A 19,413-nucleotide genomic window follows, 5' to 3' on the forward strand; every position below is an offset into this window, starting at 1 on the left:
TTCAAGAGAAATCAGTATCAAGCTTATGCTCCCTCAAGCTCCAACCATTGTATTAACATCTAGTCTCACCCACTTTTCTGGTCTTGCAGGAAGAGCTGTTCTTTCTCTTGCTTAAGACCATTCCCTCCACTTGTTCTTTTGATCAGTGCTCTTGGTTCTTCTAAACTTTATTGCATCTGCAATTCTTGAAGTCATCTGGACTTGGTTCCTTCATTCTATCATAAAATTGTGAACGTTTGTCTTCCCTAAAACAAGGTGCTCTCTGGAGCTACACTTCCCTCCCTTTTCTTGCTGTGCAAGCCTAGAATTCTTGCTTCTGAGCTTGTTTTTCCCTTTTGTCTATCTTCCATGTCTTGTTCTTCAAATACTGCTTTGGTTCCTGCACTCCAAGGAGACGGTTCTGACAAAAGGCCCTGCCATTTTCCTGCCCTGAGCCCAATGTTCTATTTACGCATTTTACTCCATCTTTCTTGATCATGACCCAGTATTTTACATTGCTGGCCATCCAATTCTCTATCTAGCCTCCCTCTAGTTTTCCTCCAATATGTCAAACAATACTTCTTCTATTCTTTGCTGATCTATATTTTTTGTGTGCCACTTAAATGTTGTGTTTTCCACACATCATTTTTCCTTTGACCTCATCTCTGTACATCCCGTCCACACAGTGATCCTTCTAATCACCTGGTTTTTCATCATCTGCTGACTTTCAAAATGCATTTCAGTCAATCCCAGTCCTTGGAGCCTCAGCCCCATCTACCTGCCACTCAGGCATCTCCACTCATTCTAAACTCAGCAAATTTCCACCACAACCTGATAAACTGTGTCTTCGTGGATGACAATATCATTTGAAACTTGGATGTTATCTACTTTTTCTTTTTTCTCACTGTGACACCCAATCGATTAATAAGTCCTGTCAACTGTATTTTCTAGCATCCAATTACACCTATCCTCTCTTTTCCATTCCTATCAGTCCTGCCTTAGTATAGGCCTCATCATCTTTTGTTTGGACAGGGGCAATTAGATTATCATCTGATTTACTTGCCTTTGATATATCTGATCTTACAACCCACTCTTCCAGGCTACCTGATACATTGCAGCCAAGGTTGCTTTTCTAAAATAGAGTTTTGATTGGAAATAAAAGCATGCATAAAATTTCTGTGGCTGTCCACTGACTACTGTGGTTGTCACTTTGCAGAGATAAGGTTTAGCAGAGCCAATTTGTGTGTGAATGTGTGTGTGTGTGTGTGTGTGTGTGTGTGTGTGTGTATGTGTGTCATGAGGGGTAAAAAGAGGGGGTGCTACTGTTTGGACCTCAAATTTCTTCCAACTGTCCCTGTATTTATTAAAGACTTGGCCTCTAGCTTGGTGCTATGAGAAGTGGAGAAAATTTTAATAGGCATGGCTTAGTGGGAGCTTTTAGATCATTGAGACATGACCTTGAAGGGGTTGGGGGGACTGTGTTCTCTTCTGTGTCTTTCACTCCCATCCCTAAGGGAGTACTTCTACTTTGCCACATACTCCTGCCACAATGTAAAACCATAGGCTCAAAGCAATGAGGTTAACAGGTCTTGGGCTAAATAGACCCTCTGAAATTGTGACCCAAAATAAACCTTTCCTCATTAGAAGTTGATTTGCTCAGGTATTTGTTATGTTGATAGCTTATTAACAGGGTAATTAAGAACTTTGAATTTTAGACTTCCTCTTTCTGCCTCTTCCTCTTACCCACTATTGTGCTAGGAAATGTTTAACTGAAAGCTCTCCACAAATTAAATCAAAACAGAACAAAACACCTCCAATCCTTATTTGTAGAGTTCATTAATTGCAACTGTATAGATGCTTCCACAATGGTCGATTTCAAGCTACTTTAGAATTGACGAAGTGATTGCTTGGGTTTGAAAGCAGATGTCTATTCAGAATCCCGGCTGCTCATGGATTTTTAGAAGAAATGCATACAAGTACCTCTCATAAGCTGGTGGAAGCCAGTTCTAGTACACTTCTGCCTTCACTTCCTCAACCATCCCAGGTTCTCAACAATAGAGATTTTACCTTTATCTGTAATGTATTACCCTTACTTGTGAGCCAAGAATGGCAAACAAGTTTTAACTCATGAAAACTGTGATCAGCAGTTGATGTCTGTCCAGAGATCTTTAAGCAAGAAATTTTCAAGTTGCCTCTAGGTTCAGAGAATGCAGTGCTGTGATCATTTAGTAATGTCTGCTGCAAGTATGAAAATCTACAATGGCTGCCTGTGCTATGTATTCTTCTGATAGCTGCAGTGAGGATGTTTTGAATAAAAATTTCCTTAAGCACCTGGAAAATAAAGTTATGTCATAAAGCCAGAACTTGTAGTCTGAAATGCAAAGTCCTCCATTCTCTGCTCAGGTCTGATTCTTTGGCCTGATCTTTCATTCCACTCTCCAACACTCCAACATTCCAGCAGCCTTAATCATCTTGGAAACCTAAGGTTCTTGGAAAACCTGTGGGTTTTTATAACTGCTCTACTCACTCTGTCAACATTGCTGGTGGTGGGTCCTTTCAGGATTTTGTCATCTGCAGAACACTTACTTGAATCACTTGTACCCTGTAATCCAGGGGTAATTTCCAAGGCAATCTGGATACTTATAACACCATTCATAGACCATTCTAAATTATCAACACAGTTAGAGGCAAGAAGCCCATCAGAAGCACACTTGTCTGTCCTATCAGGTGCAGACAGGCCTTAGAATGGCTACCAGAAGTGGGGAACGTTTTCATCCCCTTTTACTACAACCAATGTTATTTTTTATTTTATTTTTTGTTTTATTGGTACTGATTATTTCAGGGCCTTTCAATTGCTAAGCAAATATTCTACTGCTTCAGTCACAGCTAAACTTTACCTTTTTCCTTTTTCTTGTGCCAATCCTAGGTCTTGAACTTAGTCCTGGTCACTGTCCCTGAGCCTTTTTGCTCAAGGCTACCACTAGTATATTTTCTTTGAAAAAAATAGCATCATCCATGATGTCTGACATCATTCAGATGCTAAGGTAAAAGGAAAGAGGAAAGAAGATCTTTGCTACAAGGTCAGCACAAGTCAGCTATTAAGAATGTTTATGTCTTTACAAATGATTGGCATATTTCTTCCATAATGACTTCTTCCTTTTAAACTGTTCTTGCTCCTTTGTTTCACCTAGCTTCTATAATCAAGATACCCAGTCTAAGGGAAGCGGGAATCTTGGTAGGAGAATTTGACAAACCCTACCTCATTCCGAGATGAACACAAACTGAAGCACACTGGGACTTCAGCAAGTCAGTGCAAGACTGTGCAAACTAATGAGATCCTGAGCTCTACTTACAAAAGACGAGGTGGCACTGCCGCTCTCTGCTGCCCTACAAGTTAATGTCTATTTTTCTTTCTGGAGGACAAGGAGGCACAATGAAGCTGCTTTGGCTCATGGCTGATATCTCATCATGCTGAAGTCCTGTACTGTGCTCGCCTGGAGGCAGCTTCCCAGATGGCCCTGACTCTGTGTATAAAGCAACACATCTATAACTTTTTCCCAACTGTGTCCAACTGGATTACTCCTTTCTACGCAAGAATGTATGTCATTGTCAACATCAAAAAACGTCTCTGCTTTGTTCTGGCAGCACCTGCCTTACTGATTGACGTCTTCCCAACAGCTCACTCACACAAAGCGTTTAAACTGGTATGACTTCAAAAAGCAAGGTAAGACAAGCCACGTCAAGCAGGAATGTACACACCTAATATGATTATTTCTCCTCTTCCTGGTGATAATAAAATTATGCAAAAGCTACCTTGACCCAGTAAGGATTTTCTCTTCAAAATCAAATCTCTGCCCACCCATCTCACAGCTCCTCCCCTTTTCCCCTTAGGCTTTCTACCTCCTCATTTGTGCATGGCAGCCTTCCTTTTTTTTTGTACCATCTTGCAAGTCCAAGGGTTTTCTGTCAGTCAAGTATAGAAACACAGTGGAAAAAATGACCCCATCTTTTAAGTAAGTAACTGATGAGAAAAAAACCCCTTCATTTATTAACTTATTCTGAAATGTTTATACAACATTTCTAATATGACTACAATCAGCTACATACAGTTTAATGAGTGACACATGACTGCCCTAGGACATCCTCATTTCCCAGCTTCCCAAGTGACCTGGGGACATGTCAGAAACTGTGATCTTGCCACTTGAGTACAACCAACAGTGACCAGTAGCTGTTGATGGATGATGGACAGTAAGAGTCCTTGGAGGAAAGACACAGATCAGTTTTTAAGAACCAATAGGCTCTGGGCCTGGTACCTGCCCTTGACCTCTATGTGCTACTTTAGAAGGAATGTGCCAATTTCTCATGAGCATCTGGTAGAGGAGATGTTATTAGCCAATGGAGCCAATGGAGCCAAAGTGGAGCCTGGGCCTCTCTGCTATTAAACCAGCTTCTTTCTTCTTTCTGCATGGCTTATAGGACTGGGACTTGTGTTGTCCCCACTACCTCTGCAGAAAGACAGTATTTTTCAGATGGGGTTGGTTTGGTTTACTTGGTTAGGGTTATTCAAAGGCAAGGGAACAAAATAAGAATGCATGAGGATAGGCGTAGGAGAATGCAGGAATGACTTAAGAAAGTACTGTATTAGCTGCATAATTTTTAATAGTTCTACTCTAAATGCATAGACTAAGAAGAGGCATAATTTCTGAAAAATATTTTCAAAAGTATAATTTATTTTAGATTTTTTTTGAGTATGAATTCCTTGAACTAGGGAGATTTTCTTTGAATCTCCTATCAGAATCCTGAACATAATGATGTCCAAACATAGTATATCTTTGATAAAGTGATGAGCTGCTATTATCTTGACTTGTATTTATTCATGTCTGTATAGGGCAAAAACCTCAGGACATATGAACTTACTTATGAATTAGTTAAGTGATGTTTTGTAAAATATTAGAAAGTCTCATTGTGGTATAAGAGGTCATGCATTCTTCATTTATTCAATTGATATGTATTTAAAATTCTGATATTTGTGAAGCAGTCTTGTCAATATTATAGTAGCAAATGAGACAAATGGGTCTTTTACAAAACTTCACTTAAACCTACTTAAATCTTAAAATAGGATATGTTTAAGAGGCCAGAAAAATAGTCGAGTTGTTTAGTAATGAGCTAGAGTGATAAAGTGATGGCAGTTCTCTGAGGGAAAATAGCAGTCCAAACCAAAAATGTTAGAGGCAAAAATGACCAAACTGGCTATGGACCTTTGGAAAAGGATGGTAAGGGTTGATTCTTAGTGTGGACACATAGGGGCAGAATTAAATAAGATGTAGAATAATGGTAGAAGAGAGTAAGGGTCATGGGAAAGGTATAATTCATTGTTCTTTCTCAGTTATATTGAATTCCAGAAGCTACCAACACATCATGGTGTCAGTAGACAAAATGCAACTTAGGGGAAACATAAGGCTACAAATAGAAGTTGAGGGTCATTTGTATCTAGCAGGCATTTGACATTGCAGACTTAAATAAGGTGCTCAAGAGGATAATAAATATGGAGCCAGGCACTGGTGGCTCATGCTGGTAATCCTACCTACTCAAGAGGCTGAGATTTGAGGATCATGATTTGAAGCCAGTCTGGGCAGACAAGTTCCGATAAGACTCTTACCACCAATTAATCACTCAAAAACCAGAAGTGACACCATGGCTGTAGTGGTAGAGCACAAGCCTTGAGCACAAAAAGCCTCAAGGACAGCACCCAGGCCCTAAATTCAAGTACCACAGCTGACAATAAATAAATTAATAAGTCATTAAGGAGAAGAAGCAGTCTAGATCTGAGCTCTGGAACATAACAAGATCTAAAGGATAAACAGCCAGATCTGCCCAATATTTTGGGGAGGTTATGCCCAATGAGAAATGAACAAAGCAAAGAGCATGAGCTCCTATAAAAGTAAAATAGTGTGTTTTTATTTCTTACACTATAGTATGCATAAAATATTGCCAAGAGAGCAATTGAAGTGAGAATAGTATATTAATGATAATATATAGCCATTAATGACCACAACAGGTGTTTAGTAGAATCATCTGACAAAACAGACCAAATGGAGTGACTTTCAAAAAAAAGAATGATACACTATATGGAAAACGAACTATATAACTTGTGGGCAGAGATGGAGGTGGAGGTGGAGGGGACCTGGGAAAAAGTGAAGGACGTAGTGACAGTGTCCAAAAAAGAAATGGACTCATCACCTGACTTACGAAATGGTAACCCCTCTGTACAGCATCTTCATATTAATAAAATTGTTATAAAAGAATGAATTAATAAATAAATCATCTATGAACAATAATTTTCATTGGAAAATGTATTTTAAAGACTCGAAAATAACCTTTGCCATATGGCTTATCTAGTATCTCACCTGGAGAGTAGTAGGCGTTGCTAGAATACCCTCTGCAATATACTTACCTTGCACCTAGCTCCCTTAAGATCAGAGTGATTCAGGGGTAATATGCACTTGTATGATAGTATTGGCTAACTATATTGTGTATATATATGTAATATATTACATGTTTTATATAATTAAGTATAAATTACAAATATTATTAAAATCAAAATGCAATCGATATTTTTGAATTCGACACCCATAGGTTTAACCAGAATAAAAACACATTTTTCTCTTGCTATTATTCTCTACATAATGAAATATGATTTAAGAGAATTTATTATGTATGAGATGAAAAAAATCTATGTATGATTTAAAGCACATGAAAGCATGTGTTGGGGTTAAATGTAAATATTGACCATTTTATCTATTTATTTGGGCTGTTGGTGTCTGTGGCAGCTCCTGGAAGCAACGCCCATGAGTGCTAGGATGACTGTACTTCCATGGCGATTGGTCGACACTAGTTTAAGAAAAACTCTAGCTCTACCAAATGGCTCCTACTGTATTGTGATACAAAATACAACTTGACAATGTGGGAAGGGTTGCTGATCAATACTCTGGTCCCTAAGTACAGGCGTTATTTAGTGCAGAGTACTAGTGCTAGTAATCTACATGTTTCAGGTAGGACTTCTGCCTATGTATATAGTTTCATATGTTATCTATCTAGCTAGCTAGCTAGCTAGTTAGCTAGCTATTTATCTATGGATTATGTGTAAGTCTATATAGATTATCATTATCTGTGTATAACATATTGCACTTGTATGGTAGTATTGCTAATCTAGAGATTAGATTGATAGATAAATAGATAATCTATATAGATAGATATAGATATATAATCTCAATAGGTAGGTGGGTAGGTAGATAGATAGACAGACAGACAGACAGACAGATAGATAGATAGATAGATAGATAGATAGATAGATAGATAGATAGATCCATTTCACTTGGATTTCACATGGTTACTTTGTGTATAACTATTAAAAGAGACTTCTGAACAAAATTCCTGACTGCATAGCAGGTACTGCCATTTCTCAAGTATCTGTATCCTGTTCTCTTTTCTCAGAAGCAGATTTTTTAAAATCATTACTTTCTGCAGGCTAGGCTGGAGGATTCCATATACCAGTCCCTGTGAGTCAGCTGATATCCTTGTTTGAAGGCTCTTAATTTATATCAAGTTCAATCACTGAGCACAAACAAAATCCATGAGATAGATCAACCGACCACTCAGAAGAACTGTTAAGCTATTAGGGTGATTGGACTTCGCTGTTCAGAACAAAGGAAAACATTCTGCTAAGTTTGCAGCCAGTCAGATGGAGAGTAACATAAGACCTTGGCCTTTTCCAGTAGACAAGGCACTGCTTTTCTGTTCCATTACAAGTTCCATGCAATTTTCAGTAAAAGACACATATTTGGGAAGTGTAGGTACTGGGAACTTAAATCTACCTTGGTTGGTTGCCTGTATATGTAATAGATTGCTTTGTCATATGGTAAGGAATATAAAAGAATAAGTCCAGCAATAGGGGATAAGAACATGTGTGAGCATACACAAAAATACACTGACACACACACACACAGACATATACACAGCTGGAGAGAGAAAAAACTGTTTTATAGTATTAGTTATATATGATTAAAAAAAAACTAAGCAACTATGCCGCTATCTCTTTGATGAGGAAATCTTGCAGAGTTACTCATGAAAATATTGCTTTTAGTTGCTAGGCAGAGTAAGATAGAACTTTTCCTTCGGCCATTATGGTTGGTAGGAGCAATGCTATTCTCTCTTATTGTGAAAGTCTGGTACTGTTCTGATATGTTTGTCTTTGTAAGTAACTTGGTTCTTCTCTTTAAAGCTTTTGGTATTCTTTCTTATTCTTTATACTTCAATAAACTCTGAATTCAATGCTATATGGGAAACAGAAAAGTAGAAAAACGTGACATTTTGAAGAGAACTGGCATGTTAATGGGTGACCACGCAGCAGAAATTCAGGAAAGAAAAAGTATAGCAGTATATATTTTTCATGCAATAATCTCAAAATACATTCAGAAGAAAGAAATTTGAGGAGGGGATAAGGGTGAAAAAATTAAGACAAGTTCTTGTTTTGTAGTCAAGGCTGCTCTTGATCTCACAATTCTCTTGCTTCAGCCCCCCAAATGCTGGGATTACAGGTATAAACTAATGCAAGCAACAGGAAGAGGATTTTTAAAATGTACTTTTCATAAAGAAATGATAAAAAATTTCAAGTGATATATATATACTAATTACTCGGAATCGATTGGTATCCAACACATTACAGTGAAACATAAATATGTACAAGTATTATTCAACAATCAAAAAAATAAAATTAAATGAATAAATCTTAAATGTTTTCATTTTTATTTGTGCTGAATTTTATTGCTGGCATATTGTCTCTCTCTCACCCCTCCCCCACACCCCAGTACTTAGTTCTTAGCATCATTTTAACTATAATACAATGTGATACTTCTCCATTTATATCTATTTGGAGTTCTAAATGTCTCATGTGTTTGATTTCAGTGATTTTCCCAAATACAGGAAAGTTTCCAATACAAATCATTGAATAAGTTAACTGTCTTTTATTCTGTATCTCAGTTTCCTCTTACTCACCACAGATTCATATGTATGATCTTTTAGTTGTGTTTCTTGGATGTTGTGGTCACAATAGCTTTCCCCTTTTTACTACTACCTAAATATAATAATCCATCAACCTTGTCTTTAATCCCTGATACTCCTTTTTTCCTCTTTGTCTAATGTATTGTGATTTATTGAGCTTTTCAGCTCCATAATTTCTAGCTCTTTTTAGTTTTCAGAATCCCTGCCTCTTTGCTGAAAGTTTTTATAAATTTAATCTGAGTTGCTGAATTTTCACATCCATGTTCTTGAACTTCATATCCAAGTCTAAAATCGACATTTTTACTTCATTTACTTGTTTGAACCCTCCTTGAGGTCATCAATCTTTTTCCCAACTGAAATTTTGGATTCTTTTGTATTTCAATTTTGATATAGTTGGATTCCATTACTGAAGAACTCAGAACTTTGCCTTGCCTTTTCATATTTATTTTGTTTTATAGCTACAATGTGTCCATTTGTTAGGCTGGGCATCTCTTCTGCCTTTCTTCAGAGGTCTTTATGAGCAGCCTTGTCTTGTAAGCTCAATTACTGATTCTCAGAGAGGAGAAAGCCATCACTACAGAAACAAGGCCAAAAGCAAGCCAGGTCTAGAAACACAATTAAAACTAATAAAGGCCAATGATTATACTACCAATGATAATAGAAAAAAATAGTAAGAACATAGAATCAATATAGAAATAGAGTGATCCACCATAGCTCAGAGCATTGGGTTTGACCTAGCTGCAAACCATGTATGGCTCCAAACCAGCTTTAGAGGCTGAGCCATATACTGGCTTAGGCATGTGACATACCTTCTTTTTATTAATCTCTAAGTGTTGTCCAAGATACTATCTTCCACTACATAGAGTTACTTTGGGTTACTATTTTTACTGATATTTTCTACCAGTTTCTCAAGAAGAAAAATAATTCAAGAAGTCATGTTCACTTTCTTCCTGTTCTCTTTTCTCCAAAACCTATCTGTCTCAATACTTTGCTATCTATATAAGCCTTCAACTCTGATTTTATTTCCAGTCTTATTCCTTAAGTATGTGACTGCCTGAATGCCCTGAGCCTTAAAATTTATCTTGCCTACGTATCCAGTACTCCTTACTAATTGGCTAATGCCTTTTGAGAAAGCCAGCAGAGAAAGGTAAGCTCACTGCAAACTTCTTCTTTTCTCTTGGATCTCAGAACTTCCAGAAGCTCTTACTGACTTTGTGGCTCTGTGATTACTTCTATGTAAAATATTTTATTTAGTTTTCATTTTTCCTTTCATTGATGTTTTTCTTTTATATTGAAGTCATAATTTCTAGTTTCTCTTTTAAACGCTATCTGGTAAGATGGGGCCCGCATACTTGTACAGCTAGAGACAAGTAGTTCCATCCCTTAATTAAGTTACATGCTCTCCAGTTCTCCTTCATCATCTGAATCATTGAGGGACATAGTTTAGATCTAGAATGTTCCTCAAAGCCTATGAGTCAAAGGCTTTATCCCCAGCTCCTGGCAGGGCCCTTCCTCCCAGCAGGAAGTAGTCAGGTCATTAAGTGGATCCTGGAAGATGACATTGGGACACTAGTCTTACCTCTTCCTGCCTCTGTCAAGCACTTCTACCAATAGGTGCCACTGCCCCCCAGGACCAAAGCAACAAGGCAAACTGAAATGTACAAAACAGGGAGACAAATAAACCTTCCTCTTATCAAACTGACTATCTAAGGCATTTTGTGATGTAAACAGAAAGCTAATATGCTTAATGTTCTTTGTGAATTAAGAAAGACAGTCTATAACAAAGAAGACATTCAATTATCAAAATCACTAGCTTTAAATGAAGCTAATGCCAAATTGCCTTGTAGAAGAAATTGAGACACCCAAGCAGTGCAGAAAAACAGGTGGATTATTGCTTTGTGGAAGCCAGACAATGTGTTAGCCTGGAGAGGATCCTCTGTACTGAGTCCTGCTAAGATTTCAAGTCAGCTAGTACTAAATCTTTTACCATATTAAGTGTAAGCATAATTGATTATCTTAGAAGGTATATTTTAGCAGAATAATGAGAGTTTATGACATATTGGTGTGGCTTAAATATATCAGAGGTGTGGAAATAAAGTAGTTAAAGGAAAATTGGTTAAAAAGTTCACTGTGATAGGAAAACAAGAGGAAGGATATTAGCTGGCAAATATGCTAGCTGATAGAGTCCTTCTTTCTCACCTTCTTAGTGCATGAACTGGTCTTTTTCCGTTCCCTTGCAAGATGAGCTGTTGCATAGTCACTGTTCTAAAGACAAAGTAAAGTACAAAGTAGTGGCCAGGTGTCCATGTCTTGGAAAGGAAAGAAGACCAGGCTTGCTGGCTTATCTGCGGCTGATTTAAATTGTTAGAGAAAAGAGTAAATTAAGGTAGAGAAAAGACTGACTTTGACCTGAGGAGTCACTGTCTTGGCTAAAGCCATTTTTTTCTCCTTCCCTTACAAGAGGCAGTGGTCAGAAGACAGCAGCTCCAAAGCTGCTTTATTTTTCCTTTTACAAAACAAGTGAGAGCTGAGACATTTTTCTCCTAGCTTCAGGGATCTGTTAATTGGCCTCTCAGTAAAATTACAGCAGCAGCCTGCCTGATAATGATTGTAAATGGCAGAGACTATCAGGTTTCCCTTGTGATGCCTCAGGGGACTTGCGGTGAGTTTAGACTGAACTGAACCATCAGCTGCTCCAGGTCCTTTCTCCTCAGCCTGCTGTGGCTGGACTCATCTTGTAGGCTTTTCAAACCTAATTAGCTTTAAGGCCTTTTCTCCCTCCTGTCCTTACTCCTGCCCCCAGCAGCCCTGGATTCTTTTTTCTCTCTCTCTCCCATTCTTCTCACTCCCCAGTATCCTCTTCCTTTTCATGTACATAGAGAAGCTGAAGGAAGAGAATCTTCCCTGGCTGAGCTCTTTTATTACTTTGGCCTGGAAAAAGCCACTCCTAGGATTTGAGCTATAGCTGGTTTCGCCTCTGGGAAAACAGACACCCACCTCACTGAACTCCTTAGCCTGAAGGTAAGCAGCACGGATTTAAGAAGTTACCATGGATTTAAGAAGTTACCATGCCAAATAGCAAAATGTTGTGCAAAGTAGTTTTCATTAAAACCAATCATCCAGACCTTGTTAACTTTCCAGAAACCTCTTTACATAGCTTCTGTGTGCATTTATATATATATATACATACATATATATATATATGCATAACTGTGCATCTGTAAATATACATCTGTATGTATATTATGTAATATATGACATAGATGCCATACATTATATACACACACATACACACCTTCTTTTCAAATACTGCTTCCCAAGTTTTAGTGTGTGAATCATTTAAAGAATTTTTATAATGTAGATCCTATTTTCAATGTTTTAAGACAAACACTCATAAATAGGTTACTGGATTATATGGTAATTTAATTTTTTTAAACAACTTTGATATGGTTTCCCATGTTGCTTATGCCATTTTACCTTCTATCCAACAGTGTACATGAGTTCTAATTCTCTACATTCTTACTAATATTTGGTTATTCTTATTGTTTTCTTGTATTATTTCATTTTGTTTGGTGTTACTGGAGTTTGAATTCAGGTCTCAGTCACACTTACTAAGCAGGTCATTGATCACTTGATCACTCCAAGTCTCTATTTTCTGTTTTGTTTTGTTTTCTCTTTTTTTAATTAATTTTTTTATTGTAAAAATGTTTTACAGAGGGGTTACAGTTACATGAGTAAGGTAATGAGTACATTTCATAGCGAGCATTGTTACCTCCTCCTTTATTTTCCCCCTACCATCACTTCCCTCCTCACTTCCCCAACTCCTCCCGCCCCGCCCCCAACATTGTAAAGTTCATTTTCAATATAGTGTCCTGTACATCTTGTCATCACAATGGGTCAGCCTGCATCCTTATTTAAGCATTCTGCAATATCCCTTCCCCTCCCCAAATACAAAAATATATATACAAGGTGCAGAGCACCAGCATTAAATCCAGTGAAAACAGGGGTTATACCATGGGGGGAGAACATACAATAGAAACTAAAGAATCACATAGTGTATTGTAAGTACATTAAAAACACTAGCATGAAAACAAATAAACAAAAACCTCTTGTGTCCCTGTTTGGGAATACATTTTGCTTAACATTATCTCATATGGTCATATATACATAGCCTTTAACCTACTCTGCTTGTCCTAGACATGTACTAGCAAACAAGGGAAACCATGGGACCTATGTTTCTTTGGGCCTGGCTTACTTCACTTAATACGATTTTTTTCAAGTCTTTCCATTTCCTAACAAAAGAGGCAATGTCATTTTTTTTCTGATGGAGGCATAGAATTCCATTGTACATATGTACCACATTTTCTTGATCCATTCATCTACTGAGGGCCATCTGGGTTGGTTCCATATCTTAGCTATGGTAAATAATGCTGCAATAAACATAGCTGTGCTAGTAGCTTTGGTATGACCTTGTTTATGATCCTTTAAATAAATGCCCCAAAGTGGGATTGCTGGGTCATAAAGGAGCTCTATGTGGAGTCTTTTGAGAGAGCTTCTGCAAGGCAAAGGACATACTTAGCAAGATCAACACAAAGCCCACGGACTGGGAGAAGATCTTCCCTAGCCATACAACAGACAAGAGTCTCATATCTAAAATATACTTAGAACTCAAAAAACTAAATCCCCCAACAACAAATCCTCAAAGAAACAACTGCCTGATTAACTAATGGGCTAAAGATTTAAAGAGAGACTTCTCTGAAGAGAAAATAAGAATGGCCAATAGTAAGTGTCCTGGGCCAAGCCACTCAGTAGCCAGCTCAGCAACTTGCAGTCTTTAGGCTTATCTGTCCATCAACTTAATTTTCTGACTTCAATGTCTATACTATGGTCATGTAGAAAAATGTCTGGTACTCATTATCTTGCCCATGTAATTGTAACCCCTCTGTACAGTATTTTCACAATAAAAAAGAAAAAAGGAAAAAAAAAAAAGAATGGCCAATAGACACATGAAGGAATGCTCAACCTCTCTAGCCATAAAAGAAATGCAAATCAAGACAAAGCTAAGATTCCACCTCATCCCAGTTAGAATAGCTATAATCAAGAAATCTAACAACAACAGATGCTGGAGGGGAACATGGACAAAAGGGAACCCTACTGCATCATTGGGGGGAGTGTAAACTTGTTCAACCACTCTTGTCTTCCCTTTTTTTATTGTGAAAAAAACTGTACAGAGGGTTTACAATTACATGGACAAGATAATGAGTATATTTCTTATAAAGCATTGTAGCCTCCTTCTTTGTTTCCCCTTCCCATCCCTTTCCATCCTCCCCACGCCAAGAAGTGAAGTGATGCCTTGTGGTTTCTATGTATACTTCCCTGATGACTGGAGATGATTCCCCTGACTGGAGATGATATATATGTATATGTCTTTATATATGTAATATATACATATATACAATCCTTCATATATGTTTATATATATCTATCTAAACATACAATTTTCTTGATCATTTTTTATATTTTTCCTTTTCAAAAATTTCCATTTTTAAAGTTATCTTTAAGTAGTTGTACAAAGGAGTTGCCATTTAACAAAGCAGTTAATGAACACAATATATCTTGATCAATGTCACTTCTTTCTAATTTCCCACTCATTCCATTCCTACCTACCCCTTCCCTCATTCTTCTTAATTTAGAAGGCTATACATTGACTTCTTGTCTATATTTTCCCCTTTCTCCTCCTCATTCATCTACCCCTTCCCTCCTGACCCCCCCTACTCCTTTCAAGTACCCATTTCCCGGTGCGTTTTGTTGAACTTTGATTTTGGTTTTCTAAGGAATTACCTCCCTTGAATACCATATTTCAGTTAATGCATTTGAATATACTTGCATACCACCCAATGTCTTATGAGTTTGTAAGCTGAATCTAGCTTTCACATACAAGGGGAAATATGGATCCTTTATTTCTCTGGGTCTGACTTACTTAATTTAAAATAATTTTTCCAAGTCATTCCATTTCTTTACAAATGATACAATATCAATCTTCCATTGTGTATATATATATATATATATACATATATATATATATATATATAATATTTTCTTGATCTATTTGTCCATTCAGGGGCATCTGTGATGATTCCCTACCTTGACTGTGGTGAATAGTGCTGCAATAAACATGATTGTGATGGTAGCTTTACTGTATTCTAGTTTGTAATCTCTTGGGTAAATACCAGGAGTGGAATTATGAGAAGATAGGGTACTTCTTTGTTCAATTTTCTTGAACTCCTTAGAGCCATAGTAATGAAAATAGCTTGGTAGTGGCACAAAAATAGGCCTACAGACCAATGGAACAGAATAAAGACTCAGAAATAAGTGCATAGACCTATAAGCATTTAACATTCAATAAGAGAAACATAGACTGGAAGAAAGACTTTTCAACAAATGGTGCTAGTAAATTGGATATCCACATACAGAAAACTGAAACTCGATCATTATTTATCACCTTAAACCAGCATCAACTCAAAATGGATTTACGACTTTACTGTAAGATTTGAAACTATGAAACTATTATAGGAAAGTGTAGAGGAAACAATAGGGCTCCTGGACACAGACAGAAATTTTCTGATAAAGATCCAGAAGCACAGTAAGTTAAAAAGACTTGGTAAGTGGGACTGCATCAAATTAGAAAGTTTCTGCATGGCAAAGGACATAACCAACAAGCCAAAAAGACAGCCTACAGAATGGGAGATTTTTTTTTCTAGCTACATATCAGAAAACGGTCTAATATCCAGAGTACACAGAAAACTTAAAAACAATAAACCCTCTAAAACCTGACAACTTAATAAGTGGGCTAATTAGCTGAAAAAAGTAGAAAAGGCCAATAGACACATAAAGTAATGCTCAACATTCTGGCCATAAAGAAAAGGCAAATTAAAACAACATTGAGATTTTCCCTCACCCCAGTTAGACTGGCCATTATCAACAAAACAAATTATAATAGGCTCTGGTAAGGATGTGGTCAAAAGGGAACATTGTTGGCAGAAATGTAAACTTGTTATTTCATATTTTCTGTCATTTTTAATGTTTGTTTTACCTCATCTTATTGGTATTACTATTAAAATTGATACCTACTTACAATAATCTATAATTCTTTTCTCATCATTGTTGTTATATTTTTGTCAATATTTTGGAGTTCATTCTGATTCTACTGAAATATGTCCTTTATGAATTTTTTCAGAGACATCTCAATTATATATTCTGTCTGTTAAACTATTGATCAGCTAGTTTAGATAGTATAGCATATACGCTTTTACATCTTCTGTTATGATTCCCTCAACATCTTGATGTTACAGGACCCTGATTATTGTTATTTTTTGTCTCATAATCTCTGGTAGGAAACCTAATTTTTCTAGATACAAATATGGGGAACTGTGCAGGTAAATTTAACTTTCCTGCTCATGACTCATTGGACTTCTTTAATCTTATGAATCTTGTATTCTATCAATTATAAAAATAGGGTTTTTCAGTTCCCTTATTCTCACTGTATGGAGATTAAGTATTTGCATATTTGCATTTTTATTCTCTCTACCATGGTTCTTAATATGTCTTTTATATTTTATATTTATTTCTATTTCCTGAATTTTATATACCTTCTTGACATCTTATCTATTTTTATAATTTAATGTACACATTGAATTTTTGACTTTCTGAAAGCTTTGATTTTCTTGCTCATTTTTTCTTTTTTTGTTTTTTGGTTTTATTTTTTGGTGGTTGTAGGGCTTGAACTCTGGGCTTGGGCGCTGTCCCTATGCTCTTCAGCTCAAGGCAAGCGCTCTACCATTTGAGCCACAGTGCCACTTCTGGTGTTTGAGTGGTTTATTGGAGATAAGAGTCTCACAGACTTTCTTGCTCGGGCTGGCTTTGAACCGTGATCCTCAGATCTCAGCCTTCTCAGTAGGTAGGATTACAGATGTGAGCCACCAGTGCCCGGCTCTTGCTTATTTTTTCACAGCTTCTACTTTCTTTATCATATTTTAACCTTTTTTGTCATATTGAACATATTGTGATCTTTTTCAGATTGCTCTAGTATCCACAGTCTAGTGTCATACCAACCCTTGTTTGTCTCCTGTCTCTCATGGAAGAGGATAATTCCCTCATGACATTTTTGTTTATTTATATGCATGCATTTATTTATATATATTACACTGTAGGCTACATTGTCTATTTTTCCTTTTTTCTTGAGTTTCAAATTTACTTTTCTGTTGTGATGAATCCTGTAAGCATAGAAATCAGCTTTGGCTGAGTTATAGAAATCTTCTCTGCGAAGGATTATTCCTTTGTTACTCAGCAGGTCACTGGCCTATAATCAGATTTGTACTTCATTATTTACTTCCTCTACTTTGAATTTATGCCACACATGATGTAACTATAAATGCATATGATATGAACTTGTGGATCCAATTTCTGATGATGAATGCTTTTCATACCCAGATTGCTGTGGTAGATTTTCTTGTTCTCTTTTTGGGACAGTGAAGCAGGCCTATATCTTCTTTCACAGATGGATTTGTCCTTCCAGTTAATAGTTTATTTGAATCTTGGTCCTCATCTATATCTTATGGTTCCCCTGATGTTCTAACCTCAGCTACTGGCTAAGTAATCCTACATAGAAAGCACTGCTCTGGCTTACTACTTCCATTTTGCTACTGGCTTGGAGTTTCCATTTCTTTTAAGCACTGTTGTGTACTTTAAACTTCTTTTATTACAGTTTACCTAGCATTTCAGTGTTTCTAGCAAGAGAAAATCCATTTGAATTAAATTAGTTCTACTGCTGAAACTGTAAGTGCCAGAATGATCATTGGAAATACAAATCATATCACTCACCCATTATTTAGAATTGTTAAAGAGCTCTACGGTGCAGTTAGATTTAAATGTAAATGGTTTCCTACAGTATAGTATTTTTCTTAATCAGACCCTGCCTATCTTTCCAATCCCATCTCAGATTTATTCACAATGCTTTAACCACACTGGCTTGCTTTCTTATTTTCTACCTCTTCCAACTCAAATGCATGTTCCAGGGTCACAACTTAATTATCAATGTCTAGTACTGTGCCTACTCAGTGCTAGAAAGAAATACATGAACTGAATAAGTGAAGATGAAATGCTAGGATTGTCCAGTTCAATGTTCTACTTTCACAGTGAGACAAGCTGAGAAACACTTAAGAATTTGTCTAGGTTAAGAATTCTTCAATGTGAAATAACAGCTCCCCTGTCTCCTTTTTGATGACTGCTTCTCTTCCAGCTATATGTTAATGATTAGATGGATAGATTGTAAGGTGGTCCACAACTTTCTTCCCATATAGGTGATTTATTTGTGGTATGTATGCATAAAAATTTCCTGAAGATGGGGCTATGGATTTTTGTCTCATTTTGAAACTACTAAAGTTTAAAAAAATTCTTTAATATTGACTGTTAAATCCCTCACATGGCTATCTTTGTGTTTATATTGGTTCTACTATTTACATGTATTAAACAGTTATGAATGGTACACTGACCATACTACCAAAGAATCCGGTGTTACGAGTAGTTTTACAGTGTTGTCACTTACAGGTGAAAGGTTTGATTTTTGTAGTTTCAGAATCACTTAGAGAATGAAGTTAGGGATACTCATGATTTTATTTATTGAAACTGGCAATATGAATGATCACAAATTGGCTATACCTTAGCTATATTCCTAGCATGCATTCCTATAAAATATTGGAAAGCACAGTAATTTTCATTCAATTTATACAACTCTGTTGGAAATGAAATAATTTGTGTGTTGTTTTTACTCATGAGATATGAAGCTGAGGTACTAAAGAGATTGATAATATGTGTGTGGCCATGGTGTGTGGATCTTGAGATAATAAATAATTGCTTTCTCAAGAATATTTTGCTTCCATTAAAGCTTCTATGCATATAAAACATACAGAGTATACAATTGGAAAAGGGGATTAAAAACTACCTTTGTAGTAGACATTAGTGTCATGTCCTCCTTGGCTGTGAAACAACTTTCCTCTCTCTAGCACATCAATACTCACAAACAACTTTTAGTCTTTAGTATTTGGAATGCAGTTGCCAAGGTTGAGTCCATCATGTATTTTTATCAGAATTTGAAAGTCAAGGTCAGAAAGTTGAATCTTTGATGTTTGTATAACTCTACATCGACATTTAGAATTGCAATAAGTTTTATTTTGCCAATGTATATGAAAAGACAGTCTAAGAAAATGGAGCAGGATGAAGATGATTTAGGTAACTTAGAAAGAAAGAAAGAAAGAAAGAAAGAAAGAAAGAAAGAAAGAAAGAAAGAAAGAAAGAAAGAAAGAAAGAAAGAAAGAA

At 36.6% G+C, this 19,413-nt stretch overlaps 1 protein-coding gene across 1 annotated transcript in view; it reads right to left on the reverse strand.

The window, feature by feature from the left end:
- Positions 1–943: 943 nt before the first annotated feature.
- Positions 944–19,413, reverse strand: part of Kcnu1 (potassium calcium-activated channel subfamily U member 1) — a 182,092-nt gene continuing 163,622 nt past the window's right edge. The window contains exons 30-31 of the mRNA XM_042699628.1: positions 2,507–2,643; positions 944–1,111 (exon numbers count right to left, since the gene is read on the reverse strand). Of these exons, the coding sequence (XP_042555562.1) occupies positions 944–1,111; positions 2,507–2,643 (305 nt within the window). The remainder of the gene's footprint in view (positions 1,112–2,506; positions 2,644–19,413) is intronic.

The sequence above is a fragment of the Dipodomys spectabilis genome, unplaced genomic scaffold (genome assembly GCF_019054845.1).
Source record: "Dipodomys spectabilis isolate Male_0828 unplaced genomic scaffold, ASM1905484v1 ptg000009l, whole genome shotgun sequence".
In the NCBI taxonomy this organism is placed as follows: domain Eukaryota; kingdom Metazoa; phylum Chordata; class Mammalia; order Rodentia; family Heteromyidae; genus Dipodomys; species Dipodomys spectabilis.